General features: G+C 36.7%; 3 protein-coding genes and 2 non-coding genes across 5 annotated transcripts; 3 read left to right on the top strand and 2 right to left on the bottom strand.

Annotated features, from left to right (window-relative positions):
• Window positions 1-52: 52 nt before the first annotated feature.
• lido-18 (WSN domain-containing protein) lies at window positions 53-5417 on the bottom strand. Its single transcript, NM_001379800.2, has 9 exons — window positions 5377-5417; window positions 5156-5321; window positions 2383-4651; window positions 1639-1813; window positions 1477-1591; window positions 1052-1377; window positions 689-1004; window positions 394-533; window positions 53-346 (listed from the first exon to the last, which is right to left on the bottom strand). The coding sequence occupies exons 2-9, from the start codon at window positions 5265-5267 to the stop codon at window positions 200-202; spliced, it is 3600 nt and encodes a 1199-aa protein (NP_001367413.1). The 5' UTR covers window positions 5268-5321; window positions 5377-5417; the 3' UTR covers window positions 53-199.
• Window positions 5418-6833: 1416 nt separating this feature from the next.
• Window positions 6834-6854, top strand: 21ur-12815. Its single transcript, NR_052464.1, has one exon.
• A 978-nt stretch (window positions 6855-7832) lies between these two features.
• Window positions 7833-7892, top strand: C18H2.7. Its single transcript, NR_052463.1, has one exon. It is a non-coding gene; the product is annotated as an Unclassified non-coding RNA C18H2.7 (non-coding RNA).
• A 2631-nt stretch (window positions 7893-10523) lies between these two features.
• Window positions 10524-10976, bottom strand: ZK783.7 (uncharacterized protein; the record flags this gene model as incomplete). The annotated part of the gene is made up of 2 exons (NM_001268023.1): window positions 10524-10687; window positions 10892-10976. 2 exons carry the CDS (start codon window positions 10974-10976, stop codon window positions 10524-10526), a joined length of 249 nt encoding a protein of 82 aa, NP_001254952.1.
• Window positions 10977-11662: 686 nt separating this feature from the next.
• baz-2 (Bromodomain adjacent to zinc finger domain protein 2) lies at window positions 11663-17142 on the top strand. The gene is made up of 8 exons (NM_066272.6): window positions 11663-12433; window positions 12486-12860; window positions 13036-13555; window positions 13604-13742; window positions 13790-14725; window positions 14857-15532; window positions 15802-16403; window positions 16700-17142. Exons 1-8 carry the CDS (start codon window positions 11690-11692, stop codon window positions 16878-16880), a joined length of 4173 nt encoding a protein of 1390 aa, NP_498673.3. The 5' UTR covers window positions 11663-11689; the 3' UTR covers window positions 16881-17142.
• Window positions 17143-17687: the final 545 nt, after the last annotated feature.

Genomic DNA, 17687 nt, shown 5'->3' with positions numbered 1-17687 from the left:
TTTTTGAGAAATGCCAAAAAAAGGAAAATAAATTCTTTACGTAGTGTTGTTGAATAGTTGAATAAATATAAAGTTTTTTATTTGTATTTCGTTAGACATTTTATTGGATTAAAACGCTTATTGCTCTACACCGCGATGCCCCTTTAATTATTGGTCTACACAAAAGTTATCAGCTAATATTCTTTATTTCCTGAACAAATCAATCTTCCAAATCATTAACGGCAGGAATTGGATTAGGGCTCTTATTTCGGTTCATCTTTCTTTTAAGCATAAAATGAATGAATTCATCTTCCGTGAACAATGTGTACATCTTATCCGGATCATTTTTATAAGTTTTCAGGTCAACCTGAAAATATAGCTCTATTGAAGAAATGCAAACTCAAAAAAGTATACTTTTCCATCGTGAATCACAAACAAAGGTCCGAGATGAGCATGAAGATACGGATGACTTCCAATGTTGAAATTCTTCTTTTCTGGAAACTTTTCACACATCACACCACCATTATTTGTCACGATTGCGGTAATAGCTCCGACTGAAAAATATCGAAATACATATTTGTAAAAGAAATTCATTATCATCTTTAGGTTCAAAAAATTCTGAGTTATCATCGTTATTTTTATTTTTCAAGAAAATCTGATGAAAATTTTCATAAATTTTCACAAGCAAAAAAAAAAACCAAAAACTAACTGTTTGAACAATCAATCGAAACAACAACAGCATAAACTCCGTGAAGAAAAAGCATTTCCCCTTTGGCAAACGATTCTGACCATTGGAGTACAGTATTATACACTGCACCCTTGAATTTGATATTTTCCACAAAATAATTATAATCCTTCTTGATCAGACTCTCATTCCCCAGACAATCCTTCATCCATGAATTTTTCATTATCAGAACTCCACTCAAAACCCAAGAGAGTAGCTGAAAGGCATCAGTGACCAGTGTTCCGTTCTCATCAGTTTTAACAATGAAATGTGTGATCGATAAGGATGTTTCATCGGTAGTCTGAAATTAATTTCTATTTGAACTAAATATTTTACCGGTTTACTCACAATTGCAATAAAACGCTCCATAAATGAATTCGACATCTGATCAATTGCTTGTTCGTCAATGTAAATCTTATATGAACTGACTGGAAACACATCTGGGAGACGACGACGAAACTTTTTTTTCTGATATTTCTTAAAAATCAGCTTAATCTTTTCGTATCGTTCAATGCTTTCGGGATCCGTTGTCTTATAATTCGGAGGAATCAACTGCTCAGCCGTCTTATTCTGTGCATTCAGGAGTGTTCGGTCCGCACCATTCTTGATGAGAATCTCCACAATTTCAGGGTATCCACTTTTAGATGCCACGTGAAGAGGAGTATTTCCATATTCTGAAAAAAAGTCAATTTTGATGTGCCGAATATTAAAAGTACAAAATTTTATGGTGTTTTTATGGTGTTTTGTTTCGAAAATAAAAAAGTTAAACTTACTGCTGTAAACATCGATGTATGCGCCCTTTTTCACAGCTTTCAGCACATTTGTCGCATTAATGTCTTGAGCAGCATCCACAAGTGCATTGTTTCCATCTTGCCGGTCCGTGAAAAACTGAAAATATCGTAGTTGCAATTGTTAGAAACAACCAAAGAAAATACCGAATATCTCCATCTCTTTTGAAAATCGGCTTCCTTTCCAAAATAGTAAAGGTACCAGTTTATAAAGTTTTGCCGTCCGGAAGGTGTTCGTCCATAAACAACGAAAACAACTATGAATAAAATGATAAAGATCCCGATACAAAGCCCGATAGCAGGTAAATAGTCAGTTTGAACTCTGAAAATAGTTTATTTTCAGAAAATTGATTCGCCTGAGTTTGAAACATTTTTGCATCCAACTCTCATTATTCCTTATGTTTTATATATTTTTTCAATTTCTAGGCGCGATTGAATTTTTGAAAAAGTTTTTTTGCAGAATTTTACAAACTATCTAAAAGTATAATGCAACATTTTAGCCCAATGAAAATGATTTTTAAAATGTAGATGTTCGGAATTTGGCGCCTAGATACTGCTAACATTTAACAGAGACTGTAAGTTTAGATCAAAAGCTGGCTGAAACTTGGAAAACTTTGGTTCAGGCCACTCCCAAGTTTAGCTCAAGTTTGATCAAGTCCAAATTTTTATATTAACAGTCGTTGGACCAAACATGGACATAACGTGTGCGCGGTCTGAACTAAGTGCTAACTAAGTTTCAGCTAAGTTTGACATAATTTTCGCCAACTTCTGAACAATGTTTGAAACTGTATCGTGAAGTCTGGAAATGGCGCCGAAATATATAAAATTGCGAAGATACTACACAAAACTAGCGCAAAATCTGTCAGATAAGAATATCAGATAAATACTTACTCAGCTTCCTCGTGTTTATGATCCAACCCAAAAATCGTATCGAAATATGTTTCAAGATCATTGAATGACAATGATGCAGCATGCAAATGTCCTTTTTGCGCAGCAAAATGTAAATCCAATTTACTCAATTTTTCAATGTTCCTTATTTCTTTTGGAAACAGTTTTGGAGTTTTGAGTAATTGCTTATAAGCTGGCTTGAAAACTTCTCTGAATCCGTTGACTTTTGTTGCTTCATCAAGAATATTTTTCAATACAAGGAGATCATCATTTTTGACTTGAACGGCATACTTGTTGAGACCTTGAAGGTCCATGATAAGAGTTTTTATTGGTGTTGTTGGATTTTCGAAGAACTGTTGAACATTCAAGTCTTTGTTATACTTCACAACTTTTTCATGAACTCTTGTATAGTTTAAGACTGCCATTAAACGTAAACGGTATGTCAATGCTTCTGTCATTTCCTTCAAAACGAACATTCCTCGACCCAAGGTTAGTACAACTTTCTGAGGATCCTCGAGTTTCAGAACAGGACTCGAATCTGATTCCAGAGTTTTGTGACTTTTCTTGTAAGTTTTTTGAATATCTTTCACAAAGTTCTCCCCATCAATTGCAGTTTTTCTCAGCCTCGAAACACATTCTAGGAACACCTTTGGTTTATTATTTTTAAAATAATTTGTAAACTCGTAGAAACGTTTGGAGAACTTGTGCACTTCAAGAAGCTTGTTGAAATCTGAATGCATGATTCCGATTATGTTTTTAGCCAGAGATGATTTTACCAGAATGTCTTTGGCCGTGTGAACAGATTTTTGAAAATCTGAAATATTTTTCAACTGAGTAACACGTTCGTTAAGATTCTTCTGTGAAGTATGAAGCATTCTAAACTTATCGCCAAGTTCTAATAGAGACTTCAAATTATTGAGTTTTTCAATAGCTTTTATACTTTCTGAATCATCAGATTGTGAAGGCATAGCTTTTAATTGAGTAAATAAACTTTGTAGCGCTGCAGTATCAATTGATTTTGGAATTTCTTCGGCATTTCTTCTGACTACATGCAAAGATTTCATTACATTGTTCATAATCTCAAGCTTTCCTTTCACCTCTAGCAATTTATCCGCGTTTTTGATGAAGTTTTTGCCAAACGTTTCGGTCCAGTCTTGTTGTTGAAAAACTCTCTTCAAATTCTTCAATTCTTCAGCATCTTTATCGCCTCCCTTGTAATTTCCAATTTTTTCCAAATCAGTTGTAAACTGAAGAAGAGTTTTCTTGGAATTTGTGAAGTTTTGACGAACTGCAACCCAACTTCGCTCTGTTTCTTTGATCATTTTTCCGAATTTGAAAAAATCATCGAGTCCAGCTTCAAGCTCACCTACACTCTTACCGTGAGCAACTTTAGATTTGAACCACGAACTTTTTAAATCTTCTGAAACTTTTGCAATATCCCCAATATTAGGGAATCCAAGTGTCAAAGAAAGTTTAAGTTCAGACTTTGGATTCAAGATATCATGAATAATGCCAAAAATCGTCTTAATTTGTCTACCAACTTCATTTGTTCGTTTGATACTCCAGAACTTCTTAGTTTTGAGAAAAACCTTCTCAATGAGATCCATAGTGCTCAGAAAACTAACAGCTTCTTCTCTAATTGAACGGAATTTTTCGAACAAATCACTACCTTCTCCCAATCGAAGAAACATTTCAAAATCAGTTGTTAAACTGGACACGGATTGATTGTAGAGCTCTAGATGCTTGAGACATTCCGTAATATTCTCACTGCTCGAATTCAACTGAGTGATTACATCGGTTGGCTTGAAAGAATTAGGATAGTCAGCTTTGTTGGCAATGGTGGTGAAATTGATAACTAAATCCAATAGGGTAGTATCACATGGGATAAAAATTTCATCGAGTGAACCATTTTTGAATCTGTCGAAGAAATCAGTGATCACTTTCTCGTTGATTTTTCTTGTCTTGACATGTTTAATACTGTGTATCATTAGTTCAACCATTTCTGTTTTACTATTCAATTCCTGCATTTCCTTGCTATCCACATTTTGCGACATTTCTTTACTCGCCTCAATAATCTCATTGAGCACTGGGAATATATTCGTTGGATCAACGTCCATTAAATCATAGAAGCTGGCGTTCGGAGATCTTATAAGCTCAGCAACTACATCTCGTACCTTGACCAGTTTTCGTATTCCTTCAGCTTGCAGAACAATGGCGTTGGTGACTCGGGTGATAATTGCTAGTTTGTTGTAGGCAAGTACCAATGCAGGAGCTGAAACAAAATAATAAATTTAAAGAAGTTCTACATATTGCAAATTCCTGATAAATATATTTTTTATTTTGCCAAAATGACCGCTTTTGGAAATTCTGCAAAATGTTATATAACAATCAATTGTTTCATTTAGGTATTCTTCGGGGATGCGATGGACTGATTCGCTGCGTAAGGAGATCACCACTCGGGACGCAGACGGAGAAGTCATCACACACTGGCCCACTATAGCCAAGGACCGAAAAGAATGGCTTGCTGTGATCCGCAGAAATACCACGAATTCCTGAAGAACGGATCGCCTAAGTAACTAAGTAAGTAAGTAAGTAACAATCAATTGTCCATTTCGGTATTCTTCGGGGTTCCCCGTCTCATCGGAAACAAAAAATGTGCAAGCTCAAAAATTCACAAAAAAAGAAGATAGGCGATCGCCGATCGTGCGCGACAGCTGCAGGAGGTGGTATTTAGGTATACCGAATAACTTGTATATTTAAGCTTTTCCTGAATTACCTGGTTCCTTTTTCCTAGCCACAAAGTACAAATCTAAGTTTGACTCGTCATGATTTTCTTCTCCACAAATCCCAATGATGACAAGAAGAGTGAAAATTAAAATGATCCGCATTTGATGATTTTTACTGTTATTGTTTTGAAATTGTAATATTCAACGCAAACTCATCTGAAAAATGTTATACTTGTAAGCAATCTGAAATTTTAAATTAATTGAAACTTACAAAAAATTCTTGAGAATTGTTTGAATACCAAGCGTCACACAGCTCAAATCGGAAATGATTGAATTTTTTTTTGAATTTGTGAAATATTGAAACTGGGAGATTTTGAATAAAGATAAGAGAACTAGAACACGATTACGATTAATTGTGATTACGAATAAATGTGATCACGATTAAATGTTTATTAAAATAATTATTTTTATTTTTAATATCAAATTTATGTACAATACTTCTATCCCGGCTCAATAAATTGAATACAGAAAAAATTATTACTAACATACCGAGGCCTTTATCTGAACCTCATCACAACCACAGTTTATAGTAATGTTCGAAGTTCCGAAAACAAGATTTGATATTACATTTTCAGACGCAAAAATTTCAGACTTAGACCAAAATCAGGCAAATTCATTTTTTAGGTTAGTACTATAATACATATATCAGTGGTTTTCATATAATTTATTTTTCAGATGTCTTTCGTCTGATTTCTGGCTTGTCGGAAGAAGTTTGGCATTTACAGTGCATCTCTGAAGTTAACAAACTTTCGAAACTCTTCTGAAAGTTATCTGAAAGGAAATCATAAGAAGATCCAGTGAACCATTATTCTATGAATTGAGTTCACTTAGGATGTTCCAAGAAAACTGTCTGAAGCATAAATCCACTAATTCCTACCCCTATCGAACGCGAAGATTCTACGAATGTTGCTTTCAAAAGGATTCCATATGAGCCGCAATTTCTCGACGGGGCCATAATCGGCATTGAAAATACGGACGGAGTCCTCTTCTTCTTCTTTTACTGGCTCCACACAATCCTCCTCATACAAAACATTTGGAAAGGAGTGCGTGTGCTCACTTTTCTCTTTTCCCCTCTCAGTGTTATTGGTGGCGAAGGGGACGGCGGCGGTGCGGAAGATGGAAAGAAGAAGAAAAAAGAAGAAGACGGGAGAAAAAAGGGGCAATCGTTGTCGAAAATGAGACACACACTTGCCGTGGCGGCGGCGGCAGCACGGCTCTCGGAGCATGTGAGCCCCCGGACGACGCTTTTATTTTCTAGTCGTCGTGTCCTTGTTGGAATTGGAGATGGCGACGTCGTTTTAGTCAGGTTTGCCTTGATTTCAAGTGTCACTTATTCAACGGGTTACGGTAGGTTGGTCAAGCTTCCGACGGCGCTTCCAGGAAGGGTAAAGCTTCTCCAGAAGCCATAAGCGGTGGCATAGTTATTCTACAACGTTAATTCAAAAACCTTCATAACAAATATCTAATAAACCAATTAGAACTTATTTGTAGACTTTTAGCTTTACAAGTAGCTAGTAGACCTTTAAAAGTTTTGTGGTTTTATGAAAATATTAATGTTATTTAACTTTTTTTTAAATATCTTCTTTTTTGCTGGTAATGATTTGCATAGTTAAAATAAATTACTGTTACATACGCATATTTATATTTTTATATTCTCCATCTAGTTATTTGTTTCAATCTTATGGATTCTCTTGCATTTTTCCATCTTAAGTTCCTAAGAACACTCTAAACTCGAACTTCAGCAGTTGTGCTCTTCCTAGATATCAATAAAGCTCTCTGCAATTTTTATCATAGAATTGCTACTTCCTCTCCACTGAAAATTGGCTATAATATTTCACATCGTTCCGCATAATCATTGCACTGATCATTCCACATAAGCATTGTTACAAAACATTTTGTTCAAAAGATCACATGATCTTCATCCATAGCCATTAAAAACAAGCTTGTCAACAACCCAAAACTCTTTCGAACAACATTGTTGTCATGGAGAATACTCGGATTCACAGCCCAAACAAATGAGACATTCGATGGAAAGAGAAGCAGGTGTATGTTGTACTCATCTGTCTCCATTAGTCTTTGTCTATTCTCATCTAAAATCCACTTCGTTATGCATACTCCTTTTGGTGGTTTAACCTCGGATTCTATGTCTTCTCTTGGCTCGTGGGAAAAGCTCGCTTTGGATTTTGAGTTAATGATAATTTTGAATTGTGTCAGGAAAATAGATGAACCGTTTGGAAGATTTAAAATTTGAGTACTGAACTGAGAATTTTATTTTCTGGATACCATTCCGGAAATTTCATCTCAATCTTTTTTTAAATTTTCATCTAAACTTCTTTCAATTCCTATATGTACAACATGTATGACCTACACATTTGTACAAACAATAAAATAAAAGACAGTACAGATGACTTCTCAGAGCTTTGTAGTTTTTTGAAGTTACTGTGTTTAGTTTTGAGATTTTCTTTTTTGAGCTACACTCTTGCAAGACGTGGATAAGATATTCAATAGGTAAAAGCTCCTTATGTTTCTCGTCGTCCTGTTCCAAATCTTCTCTATCATAGCGCCCGACTCCTCATTTACCACAAAACTCCAACGTTTGATTACTTGTCTGCCCTATAACTTTGTTCACAGTCATCCAACGAATCTAAAAGTCAAACCACGGAGTTGAGCTCAACGAGACGAGTCGAACGAGTGCCAAACGAGCCCCGGACACGATGACAACGACGAAGGGCGGCGGCGAAACGGCGGCCCCGGGAAGTCCTGCGACGACAAGATGGAGAAGAGGAGACAACCAACCGACCACCAAAAACGCGAGCGCGCGCTCACTCACAGCAGCCAGCAGCCTTTTCCCTCTTAACGTCTGGACCTGGTGTCGGGAATAGAGTTGGAAATGGTTAGACGGAGAGTGTCAGTGTCTGCACAAATGACCTAGCGAGGAAGAAGGGACACGCTCATACACATTGAATAGAGAAACACACTAAAGGCCCACCGTGAGATGTGAAGAGACATCAAAAAGTGAGGAGTAGGCTGTTCGAGAGATTACAAGAAATAGAGAGAAAAAGAGGCAAGCGAGAGCACTATTTAGCTGCCGCCAGGGTGTTCTTGTGTCCAAGAGACCCTTTCTGTCCACCAATGTTATCGAGATGTGTGTTTCTCTTGTGAGCCGTGTGTGCCAGTATGAGTCGATTCATTGTCATCAGCATTTCTCCTTTTTCATCGCTGTTTTTCTAAAGTTTTACATTTTTACAGTATCTCTTTTTCAAAATTTCTCCTATTCCAAAGCCTTAAAAGCCTTAAAAAGCCAGAAATTAAATTTTCATCACGGTCCGCAATTTCAACTTTCGGTAAAAAATAAGGTTGTTTTCTGAAACTTCCCAAAACTTAAATATGGCACAGTTTCTTTGACCACTTGGTCTGGAAGATGCAATTTATAAACTTTCCCTATCAACCATTTTTTGATTGTTTACTTTTGATGTTTCCAAGTGTTTTTATGAGAATTTCATCACATCATTTCCCCTATTTCTCGTCATGCACTTTTAATTTCACAAAAATAGTTTCACCTAGTAATTCTGAAACTCTTTCTCTTGTCAGCAAAACTGGATGGCATCTTATGTTTTAGATGGTCCATTTTACCGCTGAAAGTCTCTTAATATACATTGCCAATTTAAACATTAAAAAACCATTTGTTCATCATTAAAAATATGTATGTATTTGGTTCTTACTATTTCCTTGAACGTATTGTTTTTATTAGTCTTGAGTCTTGCACCTCCATTGATCTACTTTTACAGTTTATATTTTTACTGTTTGTGGACTTGCCAAAACTGTTTAACTGATTGAATAGGTTGAACTTTTTGTTATTTATTTTATATCTTGATACTTTTTATCAACTTAAACATTACCGATTTAAACTGCTGATCAATGCGAGTGAAAGAATAAGGCAAGGTCCGTTTTTTTTGACTAGATGAATTGGGTTAAATTTAATGAAACTTTAATAGTTAGCTAATCGACTTTTTGCATGACCTCTTGCCCTTTCTGCTCCAGTAGACATCCTTTTGCCACCTTCCTCGCACTCTCTCATCCTTATACTCGGCTCTCGAAAAAAGTAAGAAATTGTTAATCTGCTAATCTCTCTAAAAAGTTCTCCTCTGCCACCACCACCAACCGGCACTCACGCTTTCACCCACACAAATACATGCACACGAGCTCTTTCAAAGCTTAGAGACTTCCATTCAGCTCTTCTCACTCGTCTCCTAACAGACACAAAAACATACACATACATACACACTTCTTCTTCGTTTTCCCGTTATTTTTTCTTGCTTTTTTTCAATTCTACCCTTCCTCCCCGTCTTCCATACACACGTTTTCTGCGGTTTCCGTCGTGACACCCATTGTTTTAGGTGATAGGGTTTTGTAATGGGCCCCGTAGGTTTGATCAAGACTTTGGTTACGCAGTTGGCATGCACATCACATATTTGTTACAATACGTTTCGTATAGAAATTATTTGAAGTGTCGAAATTCTTCGATGCCTTTTATTGTTATATTTCAATTTTCAAAATGAGTAGGCACTGCAGTTCAACTCGTTAGTTCATTAGCCACACATGATAAATATCACACATTTGATGAGTAGCGACTTATATTTTAAATTTTTGTAGAGGCTTTTCCAACTCTAGAAGACCCCAACTTCAAAGATAGGTACCAGATTTATTCTTTTAGGATTAACACTATTTTCGAAACCTACCTCTCCGCCACATTTCTCCCATTTCCCATCCAGTGACAAATTCTTCGGATCATTACCCCGTTATCTGCACTATGAATCATTTCTTTTGTACTTAATACATTCAACTGCCGCCATTATTTGGTCAGTAAGTAATGACACGGAGGGGTCATCTTGAATTGACCTAAACGGATAGAATGAGGAGAAGGAGAGTCGTTTGTTCCAATCTCCATTTGCTTCTGATTTTTGCACTCGTTTCCCCACTGGTTTTTTTGGTAAAGTGGAAAACTTTCCAAAAATTTGTACTTTTTGAGTAATTTTGAGCATTGCTGCAAGAATCCCTAGAATTTAAAAAAACGAACAAGTAAAACAAAATTAAAATAAAACTTGTTCAAAAACAATTTTTGGTCGACTTTTGAAATTATGTCAGGATAACTGAGTTTCCACCATTTTTGAGAAATAAAAAAGTTCAAATATTTTTTAAAACTTATTTTGGCATTTTAGAAATATAGGAGCGGTTTTAAATAAGTTCCTTGCTGACTCTCTATATTTGGGTTAAAATTAAGCTTCAAACAATCTTTATAGTTATTAGAACAATTGATATCCAAAACCAACATATTAATGAAATGTAGTACACCCACAATCACATCTGTGGGATTACATGAAGAAATAGAAAAGTGAAGACACACGGGAGAGGTAGTGGTGACCATGAAAGAGTAATTGTTTTGTTTGTACAAGGCAACAGCTGGCTTCCATGATAAATTTTTAATGTTCCATGTCTTTCGTGATTCTTATTGTCTATTGTCTCTGTAAATATTTTTTGTTGATGTAAACAATATCCTATATTGGAGTAATTCAATAATTATTGAACTAAGTCTAGAAACTTAATTTTTTTAATCTCGTGTTTTTTAAAAATAATTTTATTCGATCTACAATTTTACCAAAATCACCGCTTCCCTCATATGGCATCTGAACCCTCCCTTCCTCCTACATAAATTTCTCAATACGTACCAAAATATTTCATCACCAAGTAACCGCATACACCATTCGCATTTGTCCTCCTATTCCTCCACTTGTCCTCTTCTTTACTTTTCATCCACTTTTTGCGTCTTCCAAATATCGTTCTTTACCAACTGTGAGTGAGAGAGAAGGGTACCTCCTGCCGCCTGCTGCTGTAGCCATTTCCCTCTCTCGCTGTGGTTCAGTATACTCGCTGATTGACACATCTGTCCTTTTTCATTCCCTCCGTGTTGTCCTGGTCATCGTTCAATCGTTTTCCTTCATATTCTTCCTCACCATATCTTTCTCTGCTTTGCCTTCGTTCAATTTCTGATGGTACGATTTTGTTAAAGTGTTTCACGGGACAAACTTTTGAAGTCGCGACGTTTTCTAGAACCGCATGAACTCAAATTGTCACATGCATCTAAATAGACAACAATTTTTGCTCACCTTTCTTTAAAATTTCGATATGAATTTCCATAATTTTCAAAGTTCTATTCTACTAAACTTAATAAAGACTAAGCATGCAAACCTGAACCTAAAAACTTGAACGTAACCTAAGCTATGAGCGAAAACTGTTGTCAATTTACGAATGCATATTCTCGCGACATAATGATATTACTCCTTAATAATACATAGAACACTCATGCTCACAGACCTCTAGATTCAAAGGCCTTTATGGTGTCTGACTATTTTTGTCTTCATCACACATTTTTCGAAATTCTCACTTTTTATTCAACTTCTTGACCCTTTTAACTTTCATTTAATATTGCTAAATTTCAGAATTGTACATGTAAATTCTTTCCAAAAATGAGTGATAACTCATCTAATCAGTTTCTACTTCTGCTAGCAGCTGCACAGCAACAACAGCAACAACAACTTCTACAGCAACAACTTGCAAAGATCCAGAAGGCCACTGCATCATCTCCATCGAAATCAACTAATGGAACATCAGCATCAACGTCGGCTGTCCCGTCAACTTCTGGGACATCGTCATCTCAAAATGAAGCAGCTCAGTTGCAAAATTTAGCAAAAATGCAGCAAATTCAGCAGCTGGCCCAGTTTGGAGCACTCATGGCTGCGCAGAAGAAACAACAAGAAAAAGCGGCAGCTGATAAGGCAAAGGAAAAAGAAAAGGAGAAGCAAAAGGCTGCAGCAGCAGCTGCCGCCGCCGCAGCAAAAGCCTCAGCGTCTACTTCCTCCGCATCAGCAATTCCTGGATTGTCTCCAGAAATGCTCGCAGCATGGCAACAAGCAATCCAGATGCAAGCTCTCCAACAAATGATGATGACTCCACAGAAATCTCAAATGGAAGAAGCTATCAAGAAAATGATGGATATGGCAAAGAAGAAGCCAGCTGGAGTCGCCTCAACAAGTTCAGCATCTACAAGCTCATCCACACCATCCACATCATCAGCTTCAATTACATCATCTAATAACAATGCAGCGAACAACGCTGCGAGCAATATGATGAACAATGTGATGTGGCAATTGGTGGCAGCACAAATGCAACAAAAACAGCAACAACAACAGAAGGATACTCAGAAAAAGGCGGTAAGATATTGCTTTTTATATTATTTTTGAGAAAAATGTTGAATACTTTCAGGATCAAGCGAAAAAAGCGAAAGAGCTTGCCAAACAACAACAGAAAGAGCAAGATGTGAAGAATAAGCAACAAGAGGAGATTTTGAAGTTTCTTATGGCTCAACATCAGCTGAATCATCAGAAAAAGCATGAGAAGAAGCAAGCTGACGCAGCTGCACTCGCAGCAAAAGTGCTTGCAGCTCACCGAGCAGCACTCGAATCGGACAGTCCTGAAGAAGGGAAAAAGACTAATGAAGCAATGCTTCGATTGCCTCTTCAACTTGGATGGAGGCGTCAAACATGTGTCAGAAGTATTGCTTCCGCTGGAGTTAAAGGAGATGTTTCGTATTTTGCTCCGTGCGGAAAAAAGTTGAGCACATACTCGGAAGTTGTTAGGGTAAGTCCGTTTGATGTGTATAATTCAAAATTATTGGTTTCATAACTTTCACCGAATTGTAGTTTAAAAAATGTATACTTATTTTGTAAAAAACCAGTTAAAAAAAGTTAAATTTTACTGAAACGTAAACTTATAAAATTGAAAAAAAAAAAAATGAAATCTCAACTATTTCCAGTACCTCACCAAAAATTCGATTCACTACATCACCCGTGACAATTTTCTCTTCAACACAAAATTGGTTATCGGGGAATTCATTGTTCCAAAGCAAACAGAAGCTGATGAGACTCAACAAGAACGCGAATTTGCAATGTTTACTGAAGATGACATTAACAAGGAACTTACAAGATTAAATGTTCTGAAATTCGTTCCAAAGATCCAGGCGTCCACATCCAATGGTGTTCACGAGGATGATATCAAAATGTCCAAAATTGAAGAACCCGACGAGCCATTGGATCCATCGGAGCTTAACGATGAATTCACCGAAGAGTTAGTTCATAGTCAGATTATGTCAAATGGAGTTGATGAATGCAAGATTCGGGAGAGAGAAGCTGATGATCTACTAGTAAATATCAATGATGTTCGGCATCTCCCAGATTTTTCTAGAATTGGTAATCAATGTCTGAGTTCACAAGGATTCGCTGATGCACTTATGGTTCACGAATTTGTACAAAACTTTGGTCATGTTTTAGGAATAGGTAAGCTGCTAAAACTAAAGTATGTTATTTAAAGAAGAGCATTTTCAGATCTTGAAATCGCCCCAAAACTAGAGTCGTTATGCGCAGGATTAGATGGAGATGCTAATCACGCCGAGCAAACTCTTCAATTAACTAGGCAACTATTAAGACTAGCACTTGAATTTCCTGGAATGGGAAATGAGAAAAGGTAATTTAGAAATATCATAAGATCTTGATTTTTATTTTATTTTTCAGATTTGGCCAAGGTGGAGGAGAAATGGGACTTGATCGTGAAAACTTCAGTGAAGTGATGCGTCTTTTTCTTATCGACAAAGGAAAGCGAGGAGAAGAATTATCACAGCCTCTGCTTACTTGCAACTTTTTATCGATTTCTCCAGAACAAAAAGCTTCGATTTTAGCATTTCTCTGCGATGAGCTAGTTTGTTCTCGAAATGTTGTCACTGAGATTGATAAGAACCTTGATGAAATTTCAAGATTAAAAGGAGAAAAATGGATGAGAGAGGGAAAAGCTAGAGCTTTGAGATCAGCAAGAAGTAAAAAGAAGAATGACGAGAAAGTTGTAGTTGTGAAAGAAGAACAGAATCATGAGAGTGATTCTGAACCTCCAACTAGACCGGATACTCCGAAGAAAGCCACGGTTGCACCTCCAACTGTAGTTTCTGTTTCACCTGTCTCGGCAGCTCAGCAGCAACAACGAAAGTTCACTCCAGGATTAGGCCAGTGCGAGGTTTTAACAGAACAAGAAGAATCAATGAGTCTTCAACAAATGGATTCTCTGATCGGAGATCTTCATCAAGAAGCTCAAAACATCAATCAGAAGATTCATGATACTGGTCTCAAGATCCGATCCTTCCCATTCGGAACTGACCGTTTTCATCGAAACTACTGGATGTTGGCTCACACTGATAAAGTTATCATTGAGTCACTAGCAACAACTTCAGTGAACAACCCAGCCTGCAATGCAAACGAATATGCATCAAAGGATCCACCAACTCTTGAACAGCGTGTTCCAGGAGCATGTGAGACGATTGACTTAGATGTTATTGCTTGTGTTGAGGATTTGGTTGATGATGTTGTTCTGCTAAGAGCCAAAGCTGATAAGAAAACTCGAAAAAGATACAGAAGGATTGAAAATCATATGAAGAGAGGATGGTGGACAATGCAGAATAGGTCAGTGCAGCGGGATTCTGTTTAGTTTGTGTAATTATCAGAAATTTTAAAGCTAAAATTAGAAGTGTACCCAGTGTTTTTCTTTGCATAAACATATTCCTTTGTACAAATTTTAAATTAAAATTTTTCAGAGACTGTGTAGAATCCCTTCGTTCTTGTATGCTCAGTCGCGGAATTCGTGAACGTGCTCTTCATCGTCTACTCACTAAACCATGGTTTCTAAATGAACTCAAATTCGGTACAATCACAATCGAACCAGTTGGTGAGAAATCCGACCTGGAACTGGTTCGAAGACAAGGATGGACTCGACTAAATACGGCTATCGACAAGCTTCAATGTCATTTGAAAATGTCAGATGTGTCTAAACCATTGCCTTCTATCACGCCTTTCGAGACCCAGAAGCCTATTGTGGTGCCTCCTACAATGGCATTGGCGCAAATTGTGAAGGACGATATGGCATGGAAGGTTATAGATGAGGAGGTTGATGGACAAGAACTCGATGAGACTATAATCCGACAAAAAATCATTGAAACAGCGGACATGGTGCAGCCAAAGTTTTGGAGACCCAAATTTCAAAAACTGGAGGATCAAGATACATGCCAACTATTTGAGGATTGGAAGTCTTATGTTTCAACTGAAGCACAAACAACGAGTCAGTTAATGGTAGCTCTTCAAACTCTCGAAGGAATGATTATGTGGGAAAGATCATCTCGTGAAGCACTTTGTCAGATTTGTAAGAGTATGGATGGAGATGAAATGTTGGTTTGTGATGGATGTGAGAGTGGATGCCATATGGAATGTTTTAGGGTGAGTTGTGTCTCAAATGTTGGTAAAAGTTATAATATTTAGTTAGAAAATAAATTTTTCTAGTTGAAATGTACTGGAAATAAGATAAAGGTTTCGAATAAAACATACCCTTTCTCTTATCACCGTTTAAAAAAACTGGGGGCAATTTTAATAACGATAAGTTTGTACTTTCAAGGAAAATGCCCCAAACAATTGAAAAAGAATGGAATTTTTTTGAAAAAAAACTATTGTATCATTCTATCAATATTTTCTCAACTTGTTAATTTCAGCCCCGAATGACAAAAGTACCTGAAGGTGATTGGTTCTGTCAGCGGTGCCGCGAGGAAAAATCTGGAAGACCAATGTGCATGTTCTGTAGCCGTGAGACTGGAAATCTTCATCAGTGTCAACGCTGTGCATACCATGTTCATCAAGAATGTTCACAAGATGGCCCAAAAGAGGCTATAAACCCTGAAACATTTATCTGTGGGCATTGTCAAGAAATGAAGCAAATGCGTTTTGTGAAGCGACTCATTCTTCGAAGTGAATCGGAAGAACGAGAATTGGAAGATGATAATCATGCAGAAAATGGAGAGAATACTAAAAATGGTCATATGAATGGAATGAATGGAGCAATTGCAATCGGCGTTCATAATCAACAAAACGGAGTCAAAGGAAATCTGAAGAGAAAATTGGAGGTTCCAAGTATTGGTGGTCTTCCAAAAAATATGAATAAGGAGTTGTGTCAACTCATGTTGGATGAACTCGTCGTCCAAGCAAATGCTTTGCCATTTTTGGAGCCTGTCAATCCAAAATTGGTTCCTGGATATAAAATGATTATTTCAAAACCAATGGACTTGAAGACAATTCGACAGAAGAATGAGAAACTTATGTAAGTAATTTTTGATAGGAGGGTGGGAATGTCATCAGGCCTATCCTATAAGCCTATTTTGTGTTTTTCCAAATCAATTCCAGAGTCAGGTGATTGAACAGTGTAGATTTACAAATTTCTCTGTTTGAATACGGCGTTTCCTCTATTAGTCCTATGAAAGAATCGAAAAATAGTCTTGCAGCGAGACATATCAATTTTGTTTCTTTGCGATATTTGATCTCAAGCTGAAAATGAAAATAACACAGTGACTTCGATTGCCTTTTAAACAAATAGTTAAACTGTTTGATATTTTCCAGATACGAGACTCCAGAAGATTTTGCTGAAGACATAGAGCTCATGTTCGCCAACTGTCGTCAATTCAACATTGATCACTCAGAAATTGGACGTGCTGGAATCAGTTTGCACAAGTTTTTCCAAAAACGTTGGAAGCAGCTGAAATACAACTTTACAAAAAGACTCAGACGCCTTCATCGTTAATTTCATGTTTTAATCAATTATCATCTCACCGTAACCGGTTAACTTTTTCTGTTCATAAATACAAAAATCATCCCATTGATGTTCGGGTAGTTATTTAATGTTTTTTATAATTTTGCATATTTGTGCCACATGTACAGTTGTACATTTTCTCTTTTTTAATTTATTTATCAATACCCCATCACATTTCTTTCCGTGACGGATTTCTCATGCTTTGATCTGATTATTTATTGCAATCTTGAAGAAAAATGAAAAATTTTTCAAAACAATCCTGGCGACTCATAATTATGAAGACAAAAACTCATAACCACAGTTTGAAGATGATGAATATGTTTAATTATTCGCCTCACTGAAGCTTTAGTCAGTATATTGAAAACATTGGTTTTTGTGATCGTGGTTTTCTTGTAGATCTCAAAAAATGCCTCGTTCGTATCTAACAAGGCTCTAGTAATCCTACCGTTCCCCGATACCATCCTCACACTGAACCACTAATCCACTCGCTTTTTAAATCTGCTTCTTCTTTTGGCATGATGGACTACTACAGTACCCTACCGTATTGCTACAGCCCTGACAACATCCCCACACTAACCACAACCCCATTTCTCTTCTAGAGAAAGGGGGTTCAAAGACCTACGAGAAAAGTTCAAGCTACATAAATAGCACAATTATATTTTATACATCCTTATGAGTATGTACAAACTGAAACTTTAAAATAAAGATGTGGGAAAATAAATCTTCCAAAAATCAATTCATTACAATAAAAGAATTACACAGAGCAAGTACATGGTTCAATTTTTGACAAATTCCGGT

The sequence above is a fragment of the Caenorhabditis elegans genome, chromosome III (genome assembly GCF_000002985.6).
Source record: "Caenorhabditis elegans chromosome III".
NCBI classification, from domain to species: Eukaryota; Metazoa; Nematoda; class Chromadorea; order Rhabditida; family Rhabditidae; genus Caenorhabditis; species Caenorhabditis elegans.
The sequence above is the reverse complement of the archived record's forward strand: the minus strand, read 5'-3'. Positions and strand labels throughout refer to the sequence as shown.